The sequence below is a fragment of the Clytia hemisphaerica genome, unplaced genomic scaffold, assembly GCF_902728285.1.
Source record: "Clytia hemisphaerica strain Z4C2 unplaced genomic scaffold, Clytia hemisphaerica genome assembly, whole genome shotgun sequence".
Lineage (NCBI taxonomy): Eukaryota > Metazoa > Cnidaria > Hydrozoa > Leptothecata > Clytiidae > Clytia > Clytia hemisphaerica.
The window spans coordinates 1,093,606-1,119,924 of record NW_027103962.1 but is presented as its reverse complement, the minus strand read 5'-3'; the positions used below and the strand labels follow the sequence as shown (position 1 = coordinate 1,119,924).

Below are 26,319 nucleotides of genomic sequence, written 5' to 3'. Positions count from 1 at the left end.
GTTCTATCCACAGCAGGCCCGGCGGAAGCGGGGAGACTGGGGAGACTTCAGCCTCCCCACTTTTGAGCAAATGAGATTTTTTTCTCAAATTCCTAGCGAATTTTATCTCACTTTAACGGTTGTTCCCCCGGGCCTCCTGTATCAGAGTAAAATACTATTCAAAATATATTCCAAGAACATATTTTGTGCTTTGGTTTGTAGAGAGGACGAGTGAGTTTGAGTTATTACCTTTATCTTATTCTACTTTTTCTCCCTTTCCCTTTTCAGATTCGTTAATAATCTTCCATTTATCCATATCTTTTCGCTTTCAAGAGCATGACGACACACATGACAGAGTAAAAGGAAACCACTCTTTAGTGCTAGGACCTGATATTTTTTCAATAACTTCCGATTTTTTCAAACATTCAGATGCCGTGCGCTGCGACCAAAATTTAAGAGGCTAAAGATAAAATATATATAAAAATGTATACAGATTGTGATGAAGTCTTTTGAAGATTTTGAGCACTTGTTTTAAATCTCAAGATGAATGGAAATGAACTATTGTTCACTAGTGCGCTGCGACCACTTTTATATTTAGAACTCTGGTCGCAGCGCACTGCCCGCTAGGTGAATGGAAACTAGGCTTAAATCAGGCAGATTCGAATATTATTTCAAAAAACGCGAAAGAGAATTCAGAAAATAAAATTTTCAAATATAAATCAACATTCAAACTAAAAATATTTGTAAATGTTTGTAATTCAAATCATAAAACGAAGCAAACAAAATATTAACAGTAATTTTAGCAATTTATAGCATTTTTTTTCGAATGCTAACAAGCTTTGGCTGTAGAAATCAGTTTTGTGAAAGCAACTGGTGAACATGCAGAAAATGTTTGAAAGAATTATATTGTTGCTAGCTTTTGGACTCGTAATTACTACTACCGGTAGGTGATAAGCTTTTCACAAATAATTTTTCAGATGAGATGGAGTTTTTACAACATACTTTAATAATTGGTCATTTAAAGTAATAAAAATGACACATTCTTTAGAAAAAGTAACAAAATCGTTTTATTACTGGTTAACGACCAACCAAATTAAATAAGAGCTTGTAAAAACTCCATCTCGTCCCTAATTTTTCAGAACGAATTTAGGGTCATCGCTTTAGATAACGTCCGGGTCAGATAACGTCCGGAGAACTGAATAAAATGGTCCTGATTGCTACTGCTTGTCCCCTTGCAGTCTGTTCCTCTAAAGAATCCTGCATTGTAACACACATGCGTAATTTGTCGTTCTTTTAAACCACATGCAGTAAATCCCCGTGATAAACAAAGAGGAATGAATCAGTAGGGGTGCTACAGTCACTTTCAGTCGGGTTTGTGGACGGGGAAATATGTCGTTTTTAATGAAATTTGTCGTTCTTTTTGTCTATTTTTAGTAATGCAGGATTATTTAGATAAACCCACTCCTTGGTTGTTTTTTAATTGAAAATTCAAAAGTGGGAAATTCTTTTTTCTATAAGAGCCAGTAAAATTTTGCTAAGGCTTCTTATTTTTTTGGGACTTTGAACCTCAAATTGTTCTTATCCTGTTCTTATTTATAGGGTGTGATTGATGTATTTTAGACGTTATACCTAACCTTTACTACTTTACTACTAACCCCTAAATCACTTGAAATTGAGTGATTCCCAGGTTCAGCGTTGTTCTTAAATTGTTCTCATTTTATGGCCATTTTGAGCCTCATTGTTCTTATAAAATTCTTCCAATAAAAAAATAAGTGTAAGGGATATTTTATTTTTCTACAGCGCTGTAAATAAGGGCAACATCACATGCCGGTTTTCTGGGCCTTGAGTAGGGACATAGCTCATCTAACGTTTCCAGTTCACCCAAATAGAAACGCATGCGTATTTTATCGTTCTTTAAACCGTTAAACGTTGAACAGCGTAAAATATGAAAAGTAATAAATACAAAGGGGTGGTGTCACTTTTAAGGTCGGGGGAGGGGATGGTTAAATATGTCGTATTTTGTTGTTCTTTTGTCTTTTTTTAAAATGTAATTTGTCGTTCTTTTTAAATGGCCTGGAAACGTTAGTTGAACAGTCTGTTTTATAACCCCAGCGCCCCCTATAAATGTTTTTAAAGCTTAAAAACTTCGACTACCTTGTAGCTTCTTCAACCATGAATAATACGGAAAGCTTGAGATCAGTCGATGACAATACTTTTGACCGTATTCAAACGATCAACCAGAAGTACGGAGGTAATGCACATTCAATTTCAGCTGTAATAGCTTTACAGGGGGACAGGAGGCAAGTGTCCCCTTATTAACGTGGAGAGGTGGGAATTTTATAAGAACATCCAAAATTTTTTAAACCTTTAGATGTTCTTAGCTTTTTGAGTTTGAGCCTAAAAATGTTCTTAAAAGGTTCTTAATGTGCAGTTATTTTAGTATTTTTGCCCATTTCCCTAAGAAATTGGGTGTTTAGGGTCTGCAAAGCCTTAAAATGTTCTTCAGTTGTTCTTAATATTTTGACCATTATATAGTTTGTTTTTATGAAGAAAAAAACGTGCGATTCCTACATGGGAAGTATATCAACAACAGATTGCGATTCCGACTACAGAAGATAACTGGTTGAAGGCCAAAAAGCTCATTTTTTTAATGAAAAGCCCCAAACAGTTTTTATCAGTCATCATCCTTTTGACCTCCCAAATTAAAAAAATTAGCGAGAAATATCAGAAGAAAATTTTAAAAGCCTATCTGAAACTGAAAATTTCAAAAAAATATGAATAATTTGAACCAAGATATATCGGTTGTTATAAAAATCATTTAGTACTAGGGGTACAATGAATTAATCTATAAAACTTTTTCTTGACCACAGTCGGAGGCGACCCGAAGGCTCCTTTTTCGATAGTTATCTAACCGAAGGAAGGGGAGGACGCCACTCTTTCTCACTGGATTGCTCCACTTACCCTTGATCCTTCTCTTAATTGCTGAGCATCAAGCTGATAGGCATCAAGTACCATTTTAGGAATCATGGGTATGACCAAGCTTCGGATTGAACCCACAACCTTGCGCACAGTGGCCGGATCCTCTACCACTGCACTACGATCGCTTTCTTATTATAAACATTACAGAAAAAGATGACATTGTTGAGGCAGACATCAAGATGAATCCAAAAATCCAAAAATTACTGAGTCAGCAAAATGAGCAAACCAGTGGTGATAAACAACAAACTGGATCGAAACGAAAGATTTTTCAATACATGCTTAACCAATGGCCAAACGCAACTGTACCTTATGTTTTCGCCTCCGCATTCGGTAAGGAAAGCCCTTATTCAAGATTATTTATCTGCAATTTCATCACAAACTTTTAACGGCTACCCGGACGAGTAGAGTTTAGTAGTAGTGTTTTAAGCCTACGGGTGTATTTGACTTTTTTAGTTTTAAGGCTAAAATGTTCACTATTTTTTGAATGTTTTTTGTGCGATTCCCTAATAAATTGGCTGTTTTTTTTAGTCCACGAAGCCTTGAAATGTTGTTAACTTGTTCTTAATAATATCTTGGCCATTAAAGCCTTATGTTTTTATGAAAAACGTGAAGAACTACAAAAAATCTTTACTTTACCATAACATTTTTTTTTTTACTTCAGAATGGCGAAAAGAAGTGAAACAAGCGATTGGAATAATCGAATCAGTTTCGTGCATCCGATTTATACGCAGAACCGATGAGAAGAACTACATCCGATTCGTTCACAGTCTCGGGTAATTTTTTGTATGAATATACTTTATGAGAATATTAATAATGCAAAATTTGGCCCAAAAGAGTAACAATATAGTAAGAATAACACCATCATGGTATTTGGTCACTGAACCTAAGAATGCCATTTTTTAGAGAATTTTTAACGGTAAATTGCCAATTATTCCCCAGCAATGCTAAATAGTTCAACAAAATTTTTGCTTGAGGTATGTTTTACATGCTTGATTTTGACTGGAATTGGATCCAGACCTAAGAAGACTAACCGTAACAAACCTTTTTAGTCAGCAGAGAAGAGTTTGGTAAGGCTATATAGAGGCAGAAGTGTCCTATTATAAATGTTTTGAGCTGTTTGGAAGAGAATGAATTCATAAACATTTCATATATTGGAATTAAAGGTGTTGGTCATTGGTGGGAAAATTTCGTTATCCGACGCGTCAACATATTTCACTTGGTCCTGGCTGCAACAACCAAGGCATAATATTACACGAGCTACTACACGCACTTGGATTTTTCCATGAAATCTCAAGAGAGGATAGAAATAAATATGTCAAAATTAACTGGGATAATGTAAAGGGTGAGCGCTTAACTGTGTGTATTATATTCTTTCTGAGAAAGGATTGTTGCTAGAGATAAGGTTGGATAAGACCCTAATGGCAGTTTCTATTATATTTGGTGAGTACGTCAACTTGGGATATGTAAAGAAGAGCTGAAGGTCGATTTTGGACGTAATAATTGTGGCCCAAATTTAGCATATATTCTATCAATAGATTGAACGTTGTTAACATTCTTGAAAATTATGGTCAAATTATGGTCAAAGATAATTTTGTGTAGCCAATTTTGACCCTCAGCTTGCGGAGAAAGGAAAGTATCATTAGATTTTCAACACTAGCAGCCAGTCATCCAAAACAGACGCTAACAAAGTACTTTTTCACTTTCTAGGAGGAATAAAAAATATCAACTTTTCGAGATGGAAAATATCGAGCAGTGAATATTTTGGCGGGAAATTTGATACCCAATCGATTATGATGTACGGAAAGTAAGTTTAAAACTGCTTCTCTTTGTTTGACCCAAAAGAAAATAAACAAATTGAATTCTGGTCAAGACATACAAAATTCTCGGGAGATCTCTTGAAGGGTTAGGTGGTAACACCAATCACGATTCTGGTTTATTTTCAAAAGGTTTATAGACGCCCACCTCGGGCCTGTGAGCTTGTATACTTTATAATAACGACCATCAAGGCTCTTAGACGTGATTTTTGTCATGGTCCAAGTATTGGAGCCATTTATAGAAAGAATATGCTCGACGGGACTTTTGAAAGTTTAAAGTTTGATAGTGTTAGTGTTAATGAAACAAATATTGATTCTTCTCTGCTTGATATTTCAGCTATGCCTTTGCGAAAGACTCTAACTACATGACAATGATTTCTAAAGAGAGGCCAACAGATCTTCTTGGACAACGCGAGGGTTTATCACAAAATGACATCGTACAACTAAACAACAAGTATAAATGCGATAAAAACTTATGTAGAGACAAATTTGGTATTTGCTCCAAATATAAGCACATGTGTAATGATGCAACGTGGTTCGAATTTCGTCCAAACTGTGCTCTAACATGCAAAGTGTGCAAGCCGCAAAAAGATACACATACGGATAACTCAACTGACGTAAAAGGTACTGACAGTATCATATTGAGTGATTCAAAAGGACCGACCACAAACAAAACGACCACCTTTAAAAAGACAACGACCATTCCTACGAATGACGAAAATATTGACACCGAATTTGAAATTTCATGGTAACTTGTTTGAGGATTTGAGGTATATATCCGTCGGCACTACATTCGATTATTTCACTATTCGACATCTAGTTGACAAGAGCATATTCTAATCAATCTTTTAGATTACACGTTTTTTTTTATTTGGAAAAGTCCTTTAGGAGATATTTTGAGTAGTGTGGAGTGCACTCTATGGAATAAAGAAACATAGAAGCTTCTTTAAAAATGACACTGCTGAATTTTATCCAAAGCTGTACCTTTCAAAGATCCACTGAGGGCGAGGCTGGACAAGCCGCCCAGATACCATACATCTATCAGGTCGTCTATAAAGTCTATAACACAGGGACAGTGTTAGACTAGCCTGTGGGTTATTTATTTCATAGCTGGCAGACCCATGGGGCCTCTGTTAGACAAGCCCCGGGTACCTTCTAGGAGTGACCCTAATACTTCCGCTAACACTTATTATATAGCATTCCTTAAATATACTTTAGAATACATATAATCAGGGTCAAAAGACTCACTCTGTGTCAATCTCTTGTCTCCCGGCTCAAAGCTACTATGCTTGAAATCAGGACGTTAAAAAAACAATTACCTCATCCAGCTCAAGACTTTTTTTGAAAATGGGCCAAGGTTCAATCTCGTTCATTCCACTGAAATTTCGGCAAATGGCATTTTTGATTTCTGATGTTGGAGGTTTTCCATCATATTTCTTTGCCAAACAAAATACCAGTTTGATCAGGCTGAAAAATGATTTTTATAGTTCATTTTCTTATGAAATGAATTTTAGTTATTCTAGCTTTCAAGTTTTTTAATTTCATCATTCAAGAACTATTGCAAATTAGGTTTACGATGGCTAAATTCAAGTCTATTCTATAATTGGGTAACCAGTATATACTTTGATACACTTTTAGCTTGGTAACTTAAAGTAATACCTCGTTGGAAAGAAAGCCTAAGACTTGCCCACTTGCATACAGTTCATTCAAAAACCAGTTTCCTTTTGAATAAGTGACAAATACCTGTAGAAATCTCTCAACCCAAAGAACTCTTCTTTTTTGAATTGCTTCAGGCTTTCAGTTTTTCTCTGAACTTTGTAGATTCCAATGTAACCGTGTGATAGTTGTTTCAATAATGGTGAGATTTTGTTCTGTATAGACGCTTTACTGGCGCAAATGTCCCTAAAAAAAGGAAAATGAAATTTTATGAAAAGTTAAGGAATTGATCTGTAGTATTGTATACAGTGGTAAAAAAAAAGTTGGAAAAATGGATTTTACACAGCAAATTAGCACATATTCTCGACTTTTTGGCGAATTATGCAGAAATTTGAGACGGAAAAGCCTCTCTATATTCTTTTCTGGTAACGATAATCCACCTGAGACGGAAGGACTCTTAACATTATCCATACCATGAAACATGAAACAAAAAGTAATACTTTAATGGACCTACCTATTTATAAAACGAATAATTAGAATTTAATGGAAGTAATGTATAATTTTAAATTTCGATTTATATATCTATTGGAACGGAGAAAGCAATTAAGAAACGCATGGATGTTTAACGGTGAAAGAAAAATAATATCGACACTTTAATCAATCATTCAGAGAAAATTAAAACTGAAGTAAAAAAAACCTTTAGTTTTCAGTTTTCATTATTTCATCACAGATTGAGGAGTCACATTTTGGGCATTGCCATTTTTACATCATTGTGCAAAAAATCATGAAAATCTGTCGAGTATAAGTTGAAAAAATGAAGGAAAACCGTTTTACGCCGGTTTTCGGCTGTTCCGGCGATTTTTAAGGAGTTCCGGATTCAAACGATGCTAAGTTTTGGGCATCATCATAAAGAACATTTTTCTGTAAAGAAACAATTAAATAAGTTGATAAAATGTGACGGAAATGTGAAAAAACGACGATTTCCGGCACATTTCCGGTTCTACAGACCGGAAAAAAATTTTTTTCGACAAACGGTTTTCGACACCTTTTCGGCAGTACTAATGTGCATCTATGTGCAAAAAATCGCAAAAGACTAATGAGAAAATCTCGAGAAAATCTCAAAAAACCGCTTTTTTCGGGACATTTCCGGTTCTAGCGGCCGGAAAAATTTCTTTTTCGAAAATTGGGCTCTGTCACATTTTGGGCATTGCCATTTTACATCATTGTGCAATAGATCATGAAAATCTGTCGAGTATAAGTTGAAAAAATGAAGGAAAACCGTTTTACGCCGGTTTTCGGCTGTTCCGGCGATTTTTAAGGAGTTCCGTATTCAAAGGATGATTTTTTTGGTAATCAAACGATGCTAAGTTTTGGGCATCATCATAAAGAACATTTTTCTGTAAGGAAACAATTAAATAAGTTGAAAAAATGTGACGGAAATGTGAAAAAACGACGATTTCCGGCACATTTCCGGTTCTACAGACCGGAAAAAATTTTTTTTCGGCAAACGGTTTTCGACACCTTTTCGCAGTACTAATGTGCATCTATGTGCGAAAAATCGCAAAAAACTAATGATAAAATCTCGAGAAAATCTCAAAAAACCGCTTTTTTCGGGACATTTCCGGTTCTACCGGCCGGAAAATGTTTATTTAACAATAAGTAGTTAAATCGTAGTTTAATTTTAAATCGTCTAAATCACTTATTCCGCCTGCGGTACTACCGGGGCGTCCCGCCTGCAAGTAGCCTTACTTCTCACTTGGTTCCGTGCGATATTGGCTATACTCTCAAAGCACAAACAAGGTTTAAGATGGCGGTGTTCAAGTCCCAGAAATTTTTTATTGTGCTTCAAGAATCGTATTATATCCTTCGCTATCGATTCGAAAACATCATGTAATTGAGAGCAGTGGATACTTTGAGCATGGAAGTTCGTAGAGAGTAAAGTATTTTGTGCATTGGACCGTTTACTTTGCACAATAAGACACTGTTTTGTAGTGCAGTATAATGGGCTTTAACAATCTCGTATTCATGTTGAAACGAGTTGAGTATGGGCTTTGTGGTGTCCTGTTGTAACGGATTTTTTGTCAAAGCGTTACAGAAGAAATTTTGTTAGAAATACACGAGACACCAACCAATGAGATGCCAAATGACATGCTGAAATGGCTAGGGAGATTGTCGCTGCTGGGCGTGGTGGGATGTTGGCCTAGGAGATTGTCGCTGGAGATGCTGAGATGTTGGTCAAGGTGATTGCCGTTGGATATGCTGGGATGTTGGCCAAGGTGATTGCCGCTGGATGCCGGGATGTTGGTCAAGGTGATTGCCGCTGGATATGCTGGGATGTTGGCCAAGGCGATTGCCGCTGGGGTGGTGTTTCGAGAGAGTATACTTAGAAATAGCTGTCTTGAAGACGGAACTGATGACCTACATGTTAGTTTGGTCTAACTAAAACTTATCGCACCTGACCACTTAACTTATTCTCAAATATTGCATCATTGCATGTTCACTTTGACATTTTGAAAAATGTTCTTGTGTAAGGAGAGATAGATATTTCAAAGTACTAAAAAAAAACAAAAAAAAAAACACATGTTTGAAACTTCAATTCAGCTGGGTGGATTTTATTATGAGATTCGACAAGAGGATAAGAATTCGTGGCTCAGGCAGAGCTCAGTCAAAGACTCTCCTTTACATCTAATTTACAATATAATCTTACACTGAGGCCCCCTGCCTTTTGGTTTGGATTAAGGTCATTAAGAGGTTAAACTATACTTATAATATACTATTATAGTTATTTGATTATATATTAACTTAGTTTCTGATTTATATTTATAACTAACTATATTGACTGAGTGTATAGCATAGTCATGAATTTCTATCTAGAGGCTAGAATGAAGAGGCAGTTAACATAAAGGGTCAACAACAAGTAATCAAAATTTTATACAGACAAGTAGTGTATCTAGAGTATTTGTTGATCAACTAGAATTTTCTTCTTCAGAATAGGGGAGTTTCTAAACATCGACCAGAAATGGCGACCACGACCAGCGACCACGACCGGCGACCAGATAAATTTGGGTTATCGAGTTTTTCCTCTTTCTCCACCGTAGAGTCTTTCTCTATTATGATCATTTATTTATCGAATTGAAGAGTAAAGCTCACCCCTGTCTCACCTACAGTGATTATAAAGCCACGTGCAAAACGTGTAGAGCAGCCATTTCAACGCTCTTGGAGCTTGAATAGAGCGTAAATTTCTATCCTTTTGTATTTTCGGCATCAAATTAATTAGTGACAAAATTTGTGCTGGAATTTATTTAGGAAGCTTTATATTTGATCATCAGATCATTATTTTGTCAAAATAAGTCATTTTGACAGTGTAAGGACAATAGAATAATTGATGAGATTGAAATCTCTAAAACTGGCCTTCCCAGCTTTTTCCTACTGACAATTTCTATCTATTCATACTAAAGGCATCTCATTCGGTACAATTAAAATATTTGGTGTAATAAAGTTTACAGGCATCACACTTAATTGCCCTGTCAATATTTTTGTCAAAAAGTGTCACTTTGTCTAGAAAATGACTGGTAACGTCAAAAGTCACTTTTAGTATTCTCTAGCTAGAGTAATTCTCAGCCACGTGCTCAGTGGTTCATTTGAAAGCCACATCAGGACTCGATTTGGATGTTCTCTAAGGTGGAGAGAGCAGGTAAACTCGATAACCCAAATTTATCTGGTCGCCGGTCGTGGTCGCTGGTCGTGGTCGCCATTTCTGGTCGATGTTTAGAAACTCCCTCAGAATAGGCTGGTTTAAATGTACAGAAGGCGAGTCAAGGCAGAAGATTGACAAAAGCCAATACAACTCGAGTAGAATAATATATGGAAAACCAGGAAATCAGTGTTTTTGTTTTAAAGGGTGACAATTTAGTTGAATAAAGCTTGGGCTATTCCAGACCAAAGTATACACATCGACCAACATTAACAGGCATAAAATGAGAGTTTAAGGGAAAGTTCCGTTTATTTACGCATCCTGCAAAATCAGTTTTTTTTTCTGCAGTAAAATTGAATCTTGGAAAATCATGAAATTAGTTCTTGGTTAATTCAAAGGCTAGGCCAGTGGCACTCCAGATGTTACAATAAATACGAGAGCTTTGTGAGTGTGTTATGTGTGTTTATGTCCCAGGTCGGGTCCAACTCAAGGGGAGTCACTTCTTTGAGGGAATTTCGAGCGGCGGTTCGGTTCTCTCAGAAACCTCGACGGCGGTCGGGTTTCAACCCTAAAAGTGTCTCAGGTCGGGTCCTACTCAAGGGAGTCACTTCTTTGAGGGAATTTCAGACGGCGGTTTGGTTCTCTCAGAAACCTTGACGGCGGTCGGGTTTCAACCCTAAAAGTGTCTCAGGTCGGGTCCTACTCAAGGGGAGTCACTTCTTTGAGGGAATTTCGAACGGCGGTTCGGTTCTCTCAGAAACCTCGACGGCGGTCGGGTTTCAACCCTAAAAGTGTCTCAGGTCGGGTCCTACTCAAGGGGAGTCACTTCTTTGAGGGAATTTCAGACGGCGGTTTGGTTCTCTTAGAAACCTTGACGGCGGTCGGGTTTCAACCCTAAAAGTGTCTCAGGTCGGGTCCTACTCAAGGGGAGTCATTTCTTTGAGGGAATTTCGAACGGCGGTTCGGTTCTCTCAGAAACCTTGACGGCGGTCTGGTTTCAACCCTAAAAGTGACTCTGAGGTCGATGTGTGAGTGTATTGTGTGATATAGGTTTTATCGTTTCCTAGGGATTTTTCTAAGATTTTTAAGTTACATTCATTGTATTACTTTAGACTGGAATTATTTAATTGAAATTTTAAGGGAATTTAGGGGTACCTGGTTCCCAGATAGCTAGGTGGTAGTTGGGTTTCAGCCCTCAATATGGTGGGCTGGAAATCTGGCAAGATCATCATAGTTTGTATTATATCGCAGGCTGAGTTCGTTTTCTAATAGACTATGACAGGTAGTTGCTTGGATAACGTGGTACAGGGCAAGTTTTTTTCGTCACTACCTCTCACAACGCTCAGTGCTTTGGTGGCGTGCTGCAGGCACAAGTTATTTATTTTTTTGTGTTTTTCTTTTTCTGTAACTTCTTCATTTTTAATGGTACTAGGTTATTGGCAAGTAAGAATATCAATAGAACTACCAGTGGCTAGATAGTTGTATATAGTCGTTTAATTAATTTAGATTTCATCATATTTAGGATTTATCTTTTTTTTTTTATTGGTTATTTCCTCCCTTTTATTGTTACGTTGTCTGGTCAGTCTGCAACCATTGTCTTGTTTTGGGATACCTTCGGTTGGGACTAAATTTTCCCCAAAACTGATTATGGGTTAGCCAAATATGTGAACGCCAAACTTAATTGAAAAATGTCTCAATCTATTCTACTCCCCTCCAAACAGATGAACGAATTTGGAAATTAAATGTTTATTTAACAATAAGTAGTTAAATCGTAGTTTAATTTTAAATCGTCTAAATCACTTATTCCGCCTGCGGTACTACCGGGGCGTCCCGCCTGCAAGTAGCCTTACTTCTCACTTGGTTCCGTGCGATATTGGCTATACTCTCAAAGCACAAACAAGGTTTAAGATGGCGGTGTTCAAGTCCCAGAAATTTTTTACCTCCCTCCCGCCCTACAGATATTGGTTGCCGGCAACCCTATTTCTAGTTTATGTTAGTTTATCACTAGCAGGGGACTAAATTTTCCCCAAAACTGATTATGGGTTAGCCAAATATGTGAACGCCAAACTTAATTGAAAAATGTCTCAATCTATTCTACTCCCCTCCAAACAGATGAACGAATTTGGAAATTAAATTTTTTTTTCGAAAATCGGGCTCCGTCACATTCGAGGGTTTATAGTAATGCACCTTTGTGCAAAAAATCAGAAAAATTGAATGAGCCAATCTCGAGAAAAGTTGGTAACTAACGTACTAACGAACTAACTAACGAACACGGGTTACTTTATAGGACACTACCTTAAGGTAGGTCCAAAAAGTCATCATCATCTTAATTTTTTTTTCATATACCATCAGAAAAAGATTGTATTTACTTTTGCAGCAGACCTCAAACCTCTCCTCTGTCTAAAGAATCCAGGAGCAAATTTAAACAAAGAGTAGCTAAATTTTTCCAGGAGCATCAAGGAAAAAATTTTAGGTCGTGTAAACATCTTATTTACCTAGCTGTATTTGCCAATTCATCAAAAGCTGGAGGACTTCTGGATAACATGATTCCTCTGTTCATTTTGGCTGGATCAAGAGCCCAATTTGAAATACCAATGAATGCAACGCGTTTACTTTTGGAATCTGAACCAGTCATGGTTAAATCTTCAGATCCATCAGTTCCATCTTCAAGCAAAGGATGCAATGCTTTCAACGGCATCCTTGGTGAATCTTCAGCTAAACCAACTTCGTCGAGAACCACAACTGAGGTGTATTCGTCAAGATTCTTTTGCTCTTGAAATCTTGCAGATTGTTTGAAAACACCGATGATTCCATCAGCCGTTGATAAAGGACTGCACTGATACGATGACATGAAAACCTAGAAAAAAAGGAAAGTTTATAGTAAAATTTTATTGAATCGATTTCCAACAAATGCAATAATAAATTTTGACAACTTTTTTGGATTCAAATGACTATAGGGAGTTGAGAGGGGGGTGCAAAAATAATGAAATTGTCTTGGGGGTAATTGTCGGGAGGGGGGAGCAAATGTCTTGGGCTAATTGTCCTGTCTCCAGATCTTACAAACCTGGCGCTGTAACTCTAGCTGCTTCAATATCTTTAAAATATTCTATACTGTCCAAATGAAACAGGTGAAATATTAAAAGGTTATAAACAACACCATTGAATTAAAGCAAGTTACCGTTTCAAACTTTTACAATACATATCATTATGTGAGAAACAAACCTGTTTGAAATTCTGGAAAAGTTTGCATTTTGAATTCTTTCCTTGCATATTATCTTGCACAATAGTCTTGGCAAGTGATTTGGAACTTCCTGGTTTACCAACGACAAACAAAGGGATCCTCAATTCGATACAAATCACCATCATGAAGACATTCTCACATAAAGCTTGATTCTTGGCAATGTTGTCCTCGAGATGGAGTTGATTGATAAACATTTCCTGAAATCTATTGAGTAAAAAATAAAATTCAATCATCTTTCCTCAAAGCTTTGAATCTTTAATACCATCTTGTTGGCTATTCAAGAGCGACGCTCTTTGGTTGGGAGGCTATTATTTGCAACTTATAAGCTCCCCGGGTTTTTCACGGGTTTTTCAAAGATTTGTGGATACCCTGCGGGGTTTCACTGGAAGAAAGAGCCTTATTCAACAATCAATTGTATAGACAAACTGATAAGTTTATATACCTTTTGATTTCATTTTTGAACTGCTCAACGCCGCCTTGCAATGCGAAATCTCCGGTGAAAAGTTTCTCGATGTAATCATAGTAGTCATTCCGATCTTCTAAACGTGCAATATAGCAGACAGCAAGTGCCAAGATCAAAGATCTTCTTTGCTTTTCGATGCTTTCCTAAAACAGAAATCAATAAAAATGCTTAAAATTCTAAACTCATTCAAGCTAAATAAACATGACAATTTGAGTGAAATCTCCACTCCATTCAGACAGGTGATAATTTTTTGTCATAAGATATTAGGAAAATCAGAAAATAAAGCTGTTGCAATCATTCCCCAGGAAAATGAACACCAGACTCGGATAGATTATAAATTCATCATTTTAAGGTTTTCGACCAAAAAACAGAGAAAATGAATTTGGGATTAGATTCTTATCCTTTAAACAGAGATTGTTTTTTATTTAAAAATCAAGCATAAGATTTTCGCCAGTTGTCATCTTCAGTGCGAATGATCTTGAAAATTTGAAAATTTTATAATCAACAAATGCCTGTCAAAACCTTCATAATCAAACAGATAATTGGTATATAAAAATTATGTTCGAAATATTAAAAACCTGTAATCTTGTCTGCAGGTTCAAAGGTATCCCACGGTCTTCTTCAAACTCCTTGATGAGTGGAAGAAAGAGACCCATCTTTTGATGAAACCAAGAGGTGACTTGCACTGCTCTCTCCACATCCCGCAAACTAACAAAACTGCATTCATCCTGGAAAAAGAATTGCAAAAGGAATTTATCACAATAACTTCAGATGAGATGAAGTTTTTATAAGATACTTTAATAATTGGTCATTTGAAGTAATAACAATGACGCGTTCTTTAGAAAAAGTAACAAAATTGTTTTATTACTGGTTAACGACCAACCAAATCAAATAAGAGCTTGTAAAAGCTCCATCTCGTCCCAATAACTTCAAATTTATTGAAATAACAAATAATAATTATGTTCATCTTGTCTCAAACTTATCCCGAACGAAGAGTGACAAAGGAAAAAATACCTTTTGATTTCGCATGAATAATTGAGATTCTGCAAGGACCTTGATCAGCAAATCAACAAAGTCGTCATTCAGTGGTAACTTTCCATCTGCTTTCTAATAAATACAAAAAAAAGAAAAATAACATTTTACATTTCTTTAAAGGTTTTGTTTTTAAAAAAGAGTGATATTGTTTGCTTACTGATGATAATGAGCCCTCCCCACTGGGGAATGGGTCCTTACTCCTTACAAAGTAGGAATTCCTCCTTTTCAAGTCGGAACGCTTAGGGCTGTCCAGACACCGCTGGTTCTGTGCACGCGAGACACAGATACCATGATGCATATCGGTGACACTCAACTGCGTGGGAGAGCATATAGCTCGTCGCAGGCGCAGAACGGGATGAGTGACATCACACACCACAATGTCTGGCATATTACCCACACTGTTATATCAGAGTAGTGGTACCCAATTCCCCTCGCATGGTATGGGTTAACCCGGGCGAAGGCATGTTCACTTGCCAATTGAACCGTAGTACTACAGTGGGAATCAAACTCAGACCTCCCAGACGGGAGTTAAGAGCGATGACCACCACACCACTACGCCTTGTTTGCTTACTCAGCGATTATGTTTACAAGCTTGTTCACATTGAATTGACAGGAATGTGAAGCAAGATTAGTCAGAAAGAGGAAAAGAAAACTTTTTTTGTTTATTTAGCACAATATAACAATAGGGAGACACTGCCCTGATATGAAACAGGTTTCTTATATGGAACGGGAACACTTTTGTAAAAATAAAACCTTTAACACTGTAGAATGAATTGTATTTAATCTCGCAATACTGCTACTAAAGAGTCAATTGAAAGATTAATTTTAAAATAAATTCTCAACTTACGTATCTCTTAACAATTTGCCTGGCGTAAAGTTGTTCAGTTTCCGAGTTCAACTGTCCGAAATCCCAAACCAAAGGCTTCATGCTCTCTGGGAGAGGATGAACTCTGTACACCAACTGTCTGAGTGGAATTTCACCTGGAAAATGTAATTCATGAAAATATTCAGGGCGCTTTCGTTTTGTATTTGGAACTAAATAGTGACTCAGGAACATTATTTACTTTGACAAACCGAAATAATAGTTTTCCAAAAATATAATTAAAATTACAAGCACCCTTTAAATGATTCACTCAAATGAAAAACAGTAACTTAACAAGGCGATAAAATCTTTCATCAATTATATGAAATTTTACCGATTTTTTCGTAAGTATCAACAGCCCCGACATGGTATCCCAAGCCAGCTGTCTCGAGTTTTTTGATCATCTCATTTGTATGTCTAAAAAAGAAGTAGCTTTTATTTCACAAAAGATATATTTTGCCTTCATACTTTTACACAAATAATAAAATTGCTCAGCTCAAGACTCACGAAAGTTGTAAAGTGCTATTTGGTACTTTCTTTTTCTCAGCATCCATCCAGGCTTTCTTTGAAAGCTATACACCGAAAAAATTGAACATTTTTCGTTTTAAAAATCATGACATGAAATTCTTTATGATATATTTGAGCCTTGACGATTTCAAATCTGCATACATTTTTTTGGTATCTTTCTTGGATAAAATGTTACAGCAACAGTTGGTTATTTTTTACTGCTTTCATTTTTGGTCGTTTTAGGCCGACGTCAAAGAGCTGTAACTTTTTATCTTAGAAAGATACGAAAAATCTGAACACAGGTTTGAAATCAGTAAAGTTCAGATAATTTTATTCTAAAAGATTTCATGTCATGATTTTGTAAACAGTAGAAAAAATCTTCATTTATTTCGTCTTCCTCTTTCTTCTTTATTTTTCAATTTTAAAACCTTTCCAACGGTGTATAGCTTTCAAACAAAGCCTGGATGGGTGCTGAGAAAAAGTAAAAAAACTAAAATGTCCACATACTTTCGAGACAAACTTAAAGTAGAAAGTCCTTGGTATGACCCGACCTTGAATCTAACCCAAGACTGTTAAACTTACTGTCGATAAGGATTGCAAGCTGCAATGATATCAAGCCCATATTGAGCAATTGCCAATGGTTTTCCAAACAACATTTTATCAACCATGACTTCTTTAATCAGACCAATAGCATCAGTTGTATTTGCTTCATCCAAGAAAAGCACAGTGTGTGAGTTGAGATTCTGTGAGGCCATTTCCATAGCTTTCTTGACTCTCAATTCAATGTCCTCCATGGTAATGCCTCCGTGTACCTTTTTGAAGGGAAATTTTTTTAAGTCACAGATGGAACTCATAACATGCACAGCAAACTAGCTCAAGTTATCACAGATTTCGACAATCGTGCTGAATTTTGAAATGGAAAAACATGTTTTTACTTTTAGCATGAGGTGTGAATTCGCAATGGCTTTTTTTTCATACTAAGTGTAAATTGACATGGTTTTAATCGCTTTTATTTTCTAATCATTACATTTACCAATGGTTAAAGTTGTGTAATTGCAAGGATATCCTTGACTGTCAGACATTTTTAACTTTGTTCTGAGGTCCTGGATGCTTTATGACAACATTACACTTCATATTTTGGTTACCTTAACAAGAAGCATATTTTTAGGTGTCCTTTGGTTTCCAGCGGCAGGACCAGCACAAAGCGAGCACATGAATCTGATCAAAGTTGTCTTTCCACATCCTGTTTCACCCATCAAGACAACTGGTACTCCACATCTGTTGTTAAAGAGATTGTGATATAATAATTATAAAAAACTGTCAAGATTAAAATAGATTATTAACCCTTTTTTCACCGGGTGTATTCCACCACCCTGGCGTTTTTTGCTAACAGCTCACTGAAAAGTTTTTTATCTTCTGTAAAATTTTTGGCACTCTGAAATAATGTTGACTATTGATATAATCATATTAGCAAATTGTTTGTTGACTTTTTTTGTGTCATAAAATTCGGCTAAAACCTGGCACAATCCCAAAATCTTAAAATTAACATACCACCTTTTAAGGAAAGAAATTTTGGCGGGAATTTAATTTGACGGATGGCTGAAAAAGTTTTTTCGTAGGGAATTTAATTTGGCAGATCAGGGAAAAAGCTTATTTGATGAGAATTTAATTTGGCGGATGACGGATTTTTAAATCCGAGATCAAGGTGAAAACATTGATATCGGGGGTAAATTATTATGAAAAATCGGACATAAAAAGAAAAAAATAAATTTGGCGGGAACTTAATTTGGCGGATTTCAGACAAAATTTGCAAAATCCACAACATTTTGTTCCCGCCAAAATTTAAAGGTAACTTTATTATAATCCAGTGATAATTTAACCTGTTTATTCGATGAAGATTTTTACCTCAATCTCATATGGATAGCTAACATTTTCTTCATGTTGTCAATGGTGAGTTCATATGTTGGATCTGGATCGAAATCAGTTTCTGGAAGTCCCATCACACGACACAAGACCTTGATCTTGTTGAGTCTGAAAGAGTGATAACCCGAAAGCTAATGAGTACAATTCTTCAGAGTGGAAGCAATAGTTCCCAATAATGCACGACAGGCTTTCCAAATCAGTACATTGTATAAAGACATTATAAAAAGGTACCATCATAATGTTTTAAAATGAAAAACCAAGTTTGGAACACTGTATTTATGATATGCACCACTGGAGAGTCTTCTGAGAACTTGAGAAAAAATTTTCCACCCAATACGTCACTTAAACAATAGAAAAAGTGACGTATTGGGTGGAACAGAAACGAAAAAGTTGCATAATTTCGTGAAGTCATTGCAGTGGTGCTTATCATGAATAAAAGTTCCGAATTTTCTACATAACTCCTTGGCCGCATTATTCTTGATATGCACCATTGCAAGTCTTCCACGGACCCAACAGCTGATTTGATGAAAGTGACGTATTGACTGATTTTTCGTCACCTACAAACAATCAGCTATTGGGTCCGTGATGTAATGTCAGAGGACTGGTGCGTATCACGAATAGCAGTTTTCAAACCAAATGCGGCCTCCCGAAGAATTTGGAAAAGGTACTTTTTCTACCAACTAAAATTCCATTTCTTAAAAAATGTAAAAGATAACAAAGAAATATTACTTTGAAAGGCTGTTAAAATTAGTTTTGAAATTGACGAAGTCTCCAGCCATTTGTCGATCCAGAATTTGGTACAATTGTTGCTCAATGATTTTCTGTTTGAGGATAATTTGTGTTTGAGGATCAATAAGGTCAAAATTTGGAGTGATGTTGATTCCAAAAAATGTCATCGAGTTCCCATCAGTGTTAAAGAAAAGGTACGGATGCGCGCTAAGAAAGAAAGAGACAAAATTCTTTTTAGGTATTATTTTCAAAAAAAGTAGCAAAGTGTGACAAGTTCTTTAAAGTTTGGCAACGTTTACACCCATGTTACAGACCCCCGGGACAAAATTTCCTCCCCAATGAGAAAGATATCCCACAATTTCAGCCCCCATTTGAAATTTGATGGACAAAATTGCCCACCAAAACCATCCCCGCTGGATATTTTTTAGCTTGGAACAATAGAATTTCTATCCCCTTTGGGATTTCGATGTAAATCTTTATCCCAGCTGGCACACAACGTTTTTTCGACGTTTATCTAACGTTCATAACGTTGAACGTTGAAACAACGTTGTGTGCCAGCTGGGATCCCTGTTGTGGGTAAAATTTCAACTGAGGCCACAAGACAAGGGTGTAATAAGCGTGTTTAGGGTATCTGAGTAGAGTGATTGATGTTTTACCTTTGCTCCCACGTTCTTTTAAATTGCACCAAATTATTATTGGAGTTTCTGTCATTCTGATCCAGTGATCTTGTCGCAAAGTCCTAAAGCGATAACGAATAAAATTACTTTTTTCATATCATTTTAAATACATATGTAAGAAAACCTGATTACACAAAAGTTTCAAATTGATTTGGAACTAAGGTTTAGAAAACTAGATTTAAACATTGAAAAATAAAACAACTAAATAACTCAATACTCGAAAAACATTCTATTTCCAAATAAACCTCTCAAAATGTCACCATATTATTGTCTCATAATTCCACCATATTCCCTTTTTTTACTTTTGCATAATTTTTTTGAGACACTCCGGTTAGTTCCCTTTGATTGGTGTGTAAATTCATTCATCAAATTCATCAAATTCATTAAACTAAATTCATACCCTTGCCATTTCCAATAAGAATGTAACAACAAATGTTCTGAATCCAGGGAAATCTGCACGCAGATAGACACTGGTGAACACACTTCGCTCACAATCAAGAAGATTTTGATTGAAAAAATGCACAAAATTTCTCAGTTCCATCCATGACGGGTCCGGAATACCACAATATCTAAAAAGAAAGAAATCCAGCTTGTTAAACAAGAATAGGAGACAACATATTGACTTTGATCACCATTCGGGTAACTTCTATAGTAAATCAGGAACAAAATCGGTAATTGACAAAGGCTCCAAAGTATCACAGCTTACAAGGAGATAAAACAGGTTTGTACTCCAGTGTCAGCATGTATGATAAAGAGAGGCTGTGTAATAAAAAATTCTAACTGGAGCCCTAGGAAGGAAATTATGGCGTCAAAATTATGTGACCAACTGAAACTAATTGACCAAAGAGTTATATACAAAGCAGAAAAGTATATCAGTAAACGATACTAACCTAAAATTCTTATAGTTTGACAAACTGTTCAATATTGAAGGTTACGATAAATACTTAGGAAAAAAATCAGCAAGAATCTCCTGTATAGGAAAACATATTTCTCGAGATAAGTCAACAGCATTGTGGACCTCATTATTAATGGTATTTGCACTTGCTTGAAAAGGCAATGGTGCGAAGCTACCGTCTGTTGGATTATGACTGAACGCCTCTAAGTCAGAATCCGTGCTAGAAAGCAACGATAAATACCTTCGGTTTGGCATTAGGCGAACATAAATGAAACTACTTTAAACGACGTTTACACATGTTTACAAATATGTTTTCCCAAATAACCGTTTTCAATTTTGTTATAAAACACCAAACGTTTGGAAAGATTAAATTTGTCTGACGACGTTGAAGTATCACAAGTCTTTGATAACGGGGTTCGTAATTATTTTATGCATTTCCAGAAGAGTGTATTACCTCAATAAAACTTCCAGAACACTAACAACATTGATTTGTATATTCTTATTTTGCTCATAATCAAAGTCGTTTAAAGATTTAGGATTTGCTTCATAACGTTGAAGGTATTGAAACACTCTCTGAAATTGACTGCTTCTCAATTCACTCTCTTCAAAAATCATTTTCGCTGGTTGTCCTAAAAACAGATGACAAGAAATAATTAATGAGAGAATTTTGGTGAAAACTATGTTTAAGTTCTTTTTCTTGACAATCAAATAAGTTTTTATTAGTTTTTTTTCATTGTCCATGATTTTGAAAACTTCAAGTTTCGGTTGTAAAAAAACAAACTTAACATAAAACTGGATAAAGAATCAATTTTAGAAATTTCAAAAGCAAATTACTTAACTTACAATTAGCTCAACAATTTTAAAAAGTTTTCACAAGACAACATAGGAATCTGTAGGCCAATATAAATCTGATTATGATCTAAAAAAATGATATTTCATAAATATTCTTCGGAATAAAAACAAGAATGTAAAAATTACCTCTTCGGATTCTCAATGCTTCTTCAGGGCTTGCACATTCAGTGTGGGGTAAATTTTGAAGCATGACACCAGCTGAGCTTTTTCCATCCTGAAAATTAACTTATTAGCATCAATTAAATCTTAAACATTAGGGTAATATTGTTATGCTAAATTTCAGGAGTTCAGGAGTTGCCATAAAGCCATTATGGTAATGACCGGGAGGGCACATTAATATACATTGTATATTGGCTCACTGCTTTTGTAGTTTGAGCACTCTTGGATTGAGTGGAGAGTCTTCATTTAAGACGCTCACTATTTGCATTATGCATTGTGATTCCACAAAATGTGTAACCGTACATGCTGTGCCTAAGTTCAGGAGTTGCCATAAAGCCATTATGGTAATAACCGGGAGGGCACATTGCTATACATTGTATGCTAAATTTCATTAAATCATTCTATAAATTCATGGTTGATTCACATTATTATCTAGCTTATCTCCAGAGCATCATAAAGCTCCACAGAAAAAAGATACGCGAATGGGTGCGTTGAAAGATTTGCCTGAACGACAAAATCAGTTTTAGATCTTACCCAAATTGAATAAAATATTTTCCTAATTTTCCTGAAAATTTCCTTCATCTTCTTTAAAACCCAAACAGTGTACTTAAAAGAAAGATTTTATGAATGATAGAATTCTCGGTCTATCAGGGGGTAGGGCTTCATCATAAACCCCTTTGCCAACCTTGGTTTTGCTAGAAATTTTGGTCATTTCCACGTAACACATGTCATTGTTGTTTTTCCGCCACACTTTTCCTGTTTTGGTTTGCATGCTTCCCAACACAAACACATTGAAGAACAGAATGTCAAGTCCTTCTTGAACCTAAAATTAATTAGTTATTTTAAAAATCGAGGAAAATATAGAAAATACTAATATCAGTTAAACTATTCATGGCATTCATGACGTAATGTTTTCTACGGGAAAACCCCGGTTTTTGCCTATAGTGGCTAATTTCATACAGCATACATGTCTAGTTTAAATTTGCTACTACTGGCTAAAACCGGGGTATTTCCGTAGAAAACATTACGTCATGAATATCATACATTGCTTAAAACGATAAATAATTCTCTTTTTTCATGTTCATGATATCACAATTCCAAACACAAGACCAACAATCACAAACATTTGGATAATAGCTTTAGGGTTTGGTGCATTATTATAGTGTGATGGCAATGCAAGTGAAAAGCCAAATGAAAAGCCAAAAGTCTAAAGACTTGGGAACACGAGAAGTTTTTTTCGCGTTGGTGCAATGCAACTTGCTCCATTCCACCAGCCTGAAACGCTTTCTCGTGTCTCCACCCCATTTCCTTTTCTGCCAATAAAAGTAAAATCTCACTTTTGTCCCTGGGACAAAATCAGCGTGTCTTTTGGGTATTTCCTTCACTATTTTTCCCATGAAACAAAAAAAGAAACCATATGGGGGACACACTTTTTTCTTGTATTGGTGGAATAGAGCATGTTGCATTGCATCAGCGCGAAAAAAACTTCTCGCATCCCCAAGCCTTAATTCTAAAGTGTCTTACTGTAGGAGCAACGTCAAAATGATAGATTCTTGGAAAATCTGCATCGAAAATACTGTTTTCAGCTAGTTTGGAGACAACATCTTCATAACAAACTGCAGTGCCATGAACAGGTGTACGAACCAATGTTTGATATCTCTGAAAGCGTTCCTTTTGAATTGTTGTTGCACTATTTGCTGTGTAATAGTCTAATTGATGACATTTGCGGTCAATCATTAATGATTTACCCATTCCTCCCCTTGTGGAGCTGATAACTCTGACATTATAGCTGTAAAATGATACACAATAAAAACTCATAAAAAGAATTTTAATGTTAATCTATAAACTAACAATAAAGTGATGATAAACATACATGTAATTGATTCTTGGAGCTAATCAAGTGATAATTCTATCAAGATTAAGACGCTCCCCCTCCCAAAAGAAAGGTATTGGTAAAAATATCATAATTTTTAAGACCTTACCTGTCTTCATCTACTGTTGGACCATACATAACTTTTTTGTTGTGTTCGATTTCTTCTTTCAAGCAAAAAGCTTTGGACAAGATTGAGCTGATGTCACGTTTTCTGTGTACACATTGTCTTTGGTATGAGTCAAGAGCTGATGCAAGATATGATTGATTCTCCTCTTCACTCGAGCAGATCACGACAAGATACCCCATGTTTTCTAAATGAGTAATGATAATAAAATGTTCATAAATCTAGAAAATAGAATGGGCTCTTCTAGAAAATGTTCGTACATGGAGGTGGGAGGATATATAGTGTCTGAGGGTAGTGAAAAATCAACAAAAATTGCCTTGTCCGGGGGGTAAATTTGCTCTGGTTGGGGGTAATTTTGCTCTGTTTGAGGATAATTTTGGATGTCTAGGCGTCAGCTGATGCTTGTCCGGGGGGTTAGACCTGCGGACTCGGGGGTCAAATGTTCTTCGGGGGGGGCAAATTTCCAAAAAATGTTATATCCTCCACCACCCATATTCACAAGCCCAATTCGCTTCTTTTTTACAGCTAAACTTTTGCAGGAGTAACCAGAAGTTTCAATTAAACAAGATCTCAATTTTTACAGGTCTTCATGATATAGAAATGAAAAAAATTCTTACTTTCTTTCATAATTTTCTGTAGAAATCCGAACACCTTTTCACTGTTTTCATAATTCAAATGTTCAGCAAAAGCAAGGCAAAACATTCCATCTTCGGTCAAGGCTGCTCTAATGATCAACATCTCAACCTAAGAATATTTGGAAAATATATTTCGGGTCAGAAAATTTTTATTTTTCACCCGCCCGGTTTCCGGAAACAATACATTTTTTTATTTTCGTCTTGGCCCTTGCTTTAAACATTTATATAAATTTAAGCAAAACATTAAAGCACAAAACAGGGCATAATCAATGCAATCCAATTATATAAATGCTTGCAACATCATTATTGTAAAATCCTAGACTAGAGACTACTTCTGACCGAACGTTGCTTTCTAATCATTTTTAATGGTGCTGAGTCTAGTGAAGCAGACAAGAAGATTTCGGAATCTTGGAATTTTTTCAATTTCGTTTTCAAAAAACTATTATAAAAACACTAAAACCATGGAATATTATTCTAAAACCTCAAAATTTATGAAACTGTATAACAGAAACTTAAAAATACCTCCCAAATTTTGAAAAATTGGTCAATTTGGTCATGGCATTGATCTGAATTTAAATGTTTGAAGCTGTACCTGTTCCAAGGAAACATCATCAGAGCAAAGGAGAACTTCACTTGAACTCGGCAATGAGGCTGACCCATCATTATCGTACATTGCAATCACAGATGCCAAGATTTCATCTGAAAATAAAAATGATTAAAATGGTCAAAGTACAATTTAGCAGGAACTTTGTATTTGAAAAGGTGCAAGAATTCAATTTCATTCATGATTGATAATAAACTGTAAAACAATTATCTGAAACTCTCTGCCCAGTCCATTCTAATTGTTTTGTAGGCAAAAATGGGGAGAAAAATGGTAGCTAAAAATCTTTACTTGAAAAAGATTGAAAAAAGTCATTGCATTGACGTCAAAAGAGGGCAATTCATTGCCTTTAGACAGCAAAATTTCTGCCAAGTTTAATTCACAGTTAGAGTGGGCAGAAAGTTGGACCGTCTAAAAACCTGAGCTTTATACCTCTTGGTAAAATGATGAGATTGGGTTGATGCTTTTGAAGGTATGTTGGGATGGATCGATGGTGGGTTATAGTACCTGGAAAGAAGTGAATAGATTTTGCATTCTCCTTTCAATCAAAGACATTTTTGAAAAATTATTCAATACTCAATTTACACTTAAAAACTAATAAAAATTTGATCTATATAAATTTGGTCTTTATTTTTAATGGCTTCGAGCAATCTCAGAAAATGGATAGTTTTTTTTATTTTAACATTATTTTTTATCAAATGGACCAAATTTTGACAAAATGACTTAAGAAATTTAAGTTTATCATTTCCCTTTATAATAAAAAAGGTTTGGTTCTTCAAATAGTTTATCGAAATTGAGAAAATCTCATTTCAGAGAGGGTGTCATGGTCGAAATATATTGAGACTTTACTGTATTTTAACGTTTTTCAGAATTTAAAGTTCGGGCAAGAATTGCTATTTTAGCACTTCCACTTTCTTTCATTGAATATTTCGATTTTAGAGGGGTTTGGTGGCTTCTAGGCTATATTCCAAGCCTTATTCGAGCAAATTTTAAATCCTGAGATCCTAAGGTCCTAAGTCTTATATCTCATGTTAAAACTCTACTTTCCAACTGTAGTTTAAGGCACTTAAAAATCATTTGTGGTGTTTAAAATTTCGCCGGGAACTCTCCTTTGTCTCAAATATTTTGTCCATGATTGTGGCACTGAAGAAAATTTTGAAACATTCCATTGTTTTGGAGAAAACATACCAAATTGGTTTAAGAAATTTCCGAATAGATCCAATGGTAAGTAGTCTTTCTCCAAGTGATCAATAATTTCCATTTCACAATCTTCACCATCAGAACTATAAAAAAAGAAATAAATAAATTAGAGAATAGTTTCGTTAAGGTAAGTTCAAGGTACCGCGCCTGATCTCAGACTTCAGTCTTCAGCTTATCACTTCCTTTTGTGTCTTGTGCATTCCTTTTGTTTTTTATTTTATTTATTTTATATATTTTTTAATTTCTTTCTTCCAAAATGTATATGGGTTTTTTATACAGATTGTCATGGTTAGTCGCTAGTTTGTATTTTCTTCAGTGCATACAACTTTACTATATCTCTTTTGGATTAACTGCAAGTATTCTTTGGTAATCTATAACATAATTTTTGTTCACTGTTTGCTTTGTTGAACAGGTCGTTGAA

The 26,319-nt window shown here is 35.7% G+C and overlaps 2 protein-coding genes across 2 annotated transcripts in view; one reads left to right on the top strand and one right to left on the bottom strand.

Moving 5' to 3' along the window:
- Window positions 1–26,319, bottom strand: part of LOC136810234 (E3 ubiquitin-protein ligase rnf213-alpha-like) — a 104,457-nt gene that overhangs the window by 24,958 nt on the left and 53,180 nt on the right. The window contains exons 29-52 of the mRNA XM_067066802.1: window positions 25,887–25,981; window positions 25,131–25,205; window positions 24,690–24,796; window positions 24,080–24,206; window positions 23,448–23,649; window positions 22,990–23,254; window positions 22,151–22,288; window positions 21,433–21,520; window positions 20,909–21,083; window positions 19,960–20,128; window positions 19,539–19,621; window positions 18,883–19,089; window positions 18,136–18,261; window positions 17,376–17,508; window positions 16,813–17,042; window positions 16,058–16,140; window positions 15,709–15,842; window positions 14,841–14,933; window positions 14,405–14,554; window positions 13,806–13,969; window positions 13,345–13,567; window positions 12,618–12,979; window positions 6,516–6,674; window positions 6,092–6,239 (exon numbers count right to left, since the gene is read on the bottom strand). Coding sequence (XP_066922903.1) covers window positions 6,092–6,239; window positions 6,516–6,674; window positions 12,618–12,979; window positions 13,345–13,567; window positions 13,806–13,969; window positions 14,405–14,554; window positions 14,841–14,933; window positions 15,709–15,842; window positions 16,058–16,140; window positions 16,813–17,042; window positions 17,376–17,508; window positions 18,136–18,261; window positions 18,883–19,089; window positions 19,539–19,621; window positions 19,960–20,128; window positions 20,909–21,083; window positions 21,433–21,520; window positions 22,151–22,288; window positions 22,990–23,254; window positions 23,448–23,649; window positions 24,080–24,206; window positions 24,690–24,796; window positions 25,131–25,205; window positions 25,887–25,981 — 3,736 coding nt within the window. The remainder of the gene's footprint in view (window positions 1–6,091; window positions 6,240–6,515; window positions 6,675–12,617; window positions 12,980–13,344; window positions 13,568–13,805; window positions 13,970–14,404; window positions 14,555–14,840; window positions 14,934–15,708; window positions 15,843–16,057; window positions 16,141–16,812; window positions 17,043–17,375; window positions 17,509–18,135; window positions 18,262–18,882; window positions 19,090–19,538; window positions 19,622–19,959; window positions 20,129–20,908; window positions 21,084–21,432; window positions 21,521–22,150; window positions 22,289–22,989; window positions 23,255–23,447; window positions 23,650–24,079; window positions 24,207–24,689; window positions 24,797–25,130; window positions 25,206–25,886; window positions 25,982–26,319) is intronic.
- LOC136810235 (hatching enzyme 1.2-like) lies at window positions 724–6,015 on the top strand. Its single transcript, XM_067066803.1, has 7 exons — window positions 724–922; window positions 2,141–2,230; window positions 3,106–3,288; window positions 3,620–3,731; window positions 4,122–4,300; window positions 4,666–4,762; window positions 5,110–6,015. Exons 1-7 carry the CDS (start codon window positions 859–861, stop codon window positions 5,522–5,524), a joined length of 1,140 nt encoding a protein of 379 aa, XP_066922904.1. The 5' UTR covers window positions 724–858; the 3' UTR covers window positions 5,525–6,015.

Bases quoted from the DNA above. Each gene is read 5' to 3' on its own strand.
- LOC136810235 (XM_067066803.1), top strand. From the start codon at position 859: ATGCAGAAAATGTTTGAAAGAATTATATTGTTGCTAGCTTTTGGACTC. The intron at 923-2,140 runs GTAGGTGATAAG...ACTACCTTGTAG, and splicing joins ACTCGTAATTACTACTACCG to CTTCTTCAACCATGAATAAT. The intron at 4,301-4,665 runs GTGAGCGCTTAA...TTCACTTTCTAG, and splicing joins TAACTGGGATAATGTAAAGG to GAGGAATAAAAAATATCAAC.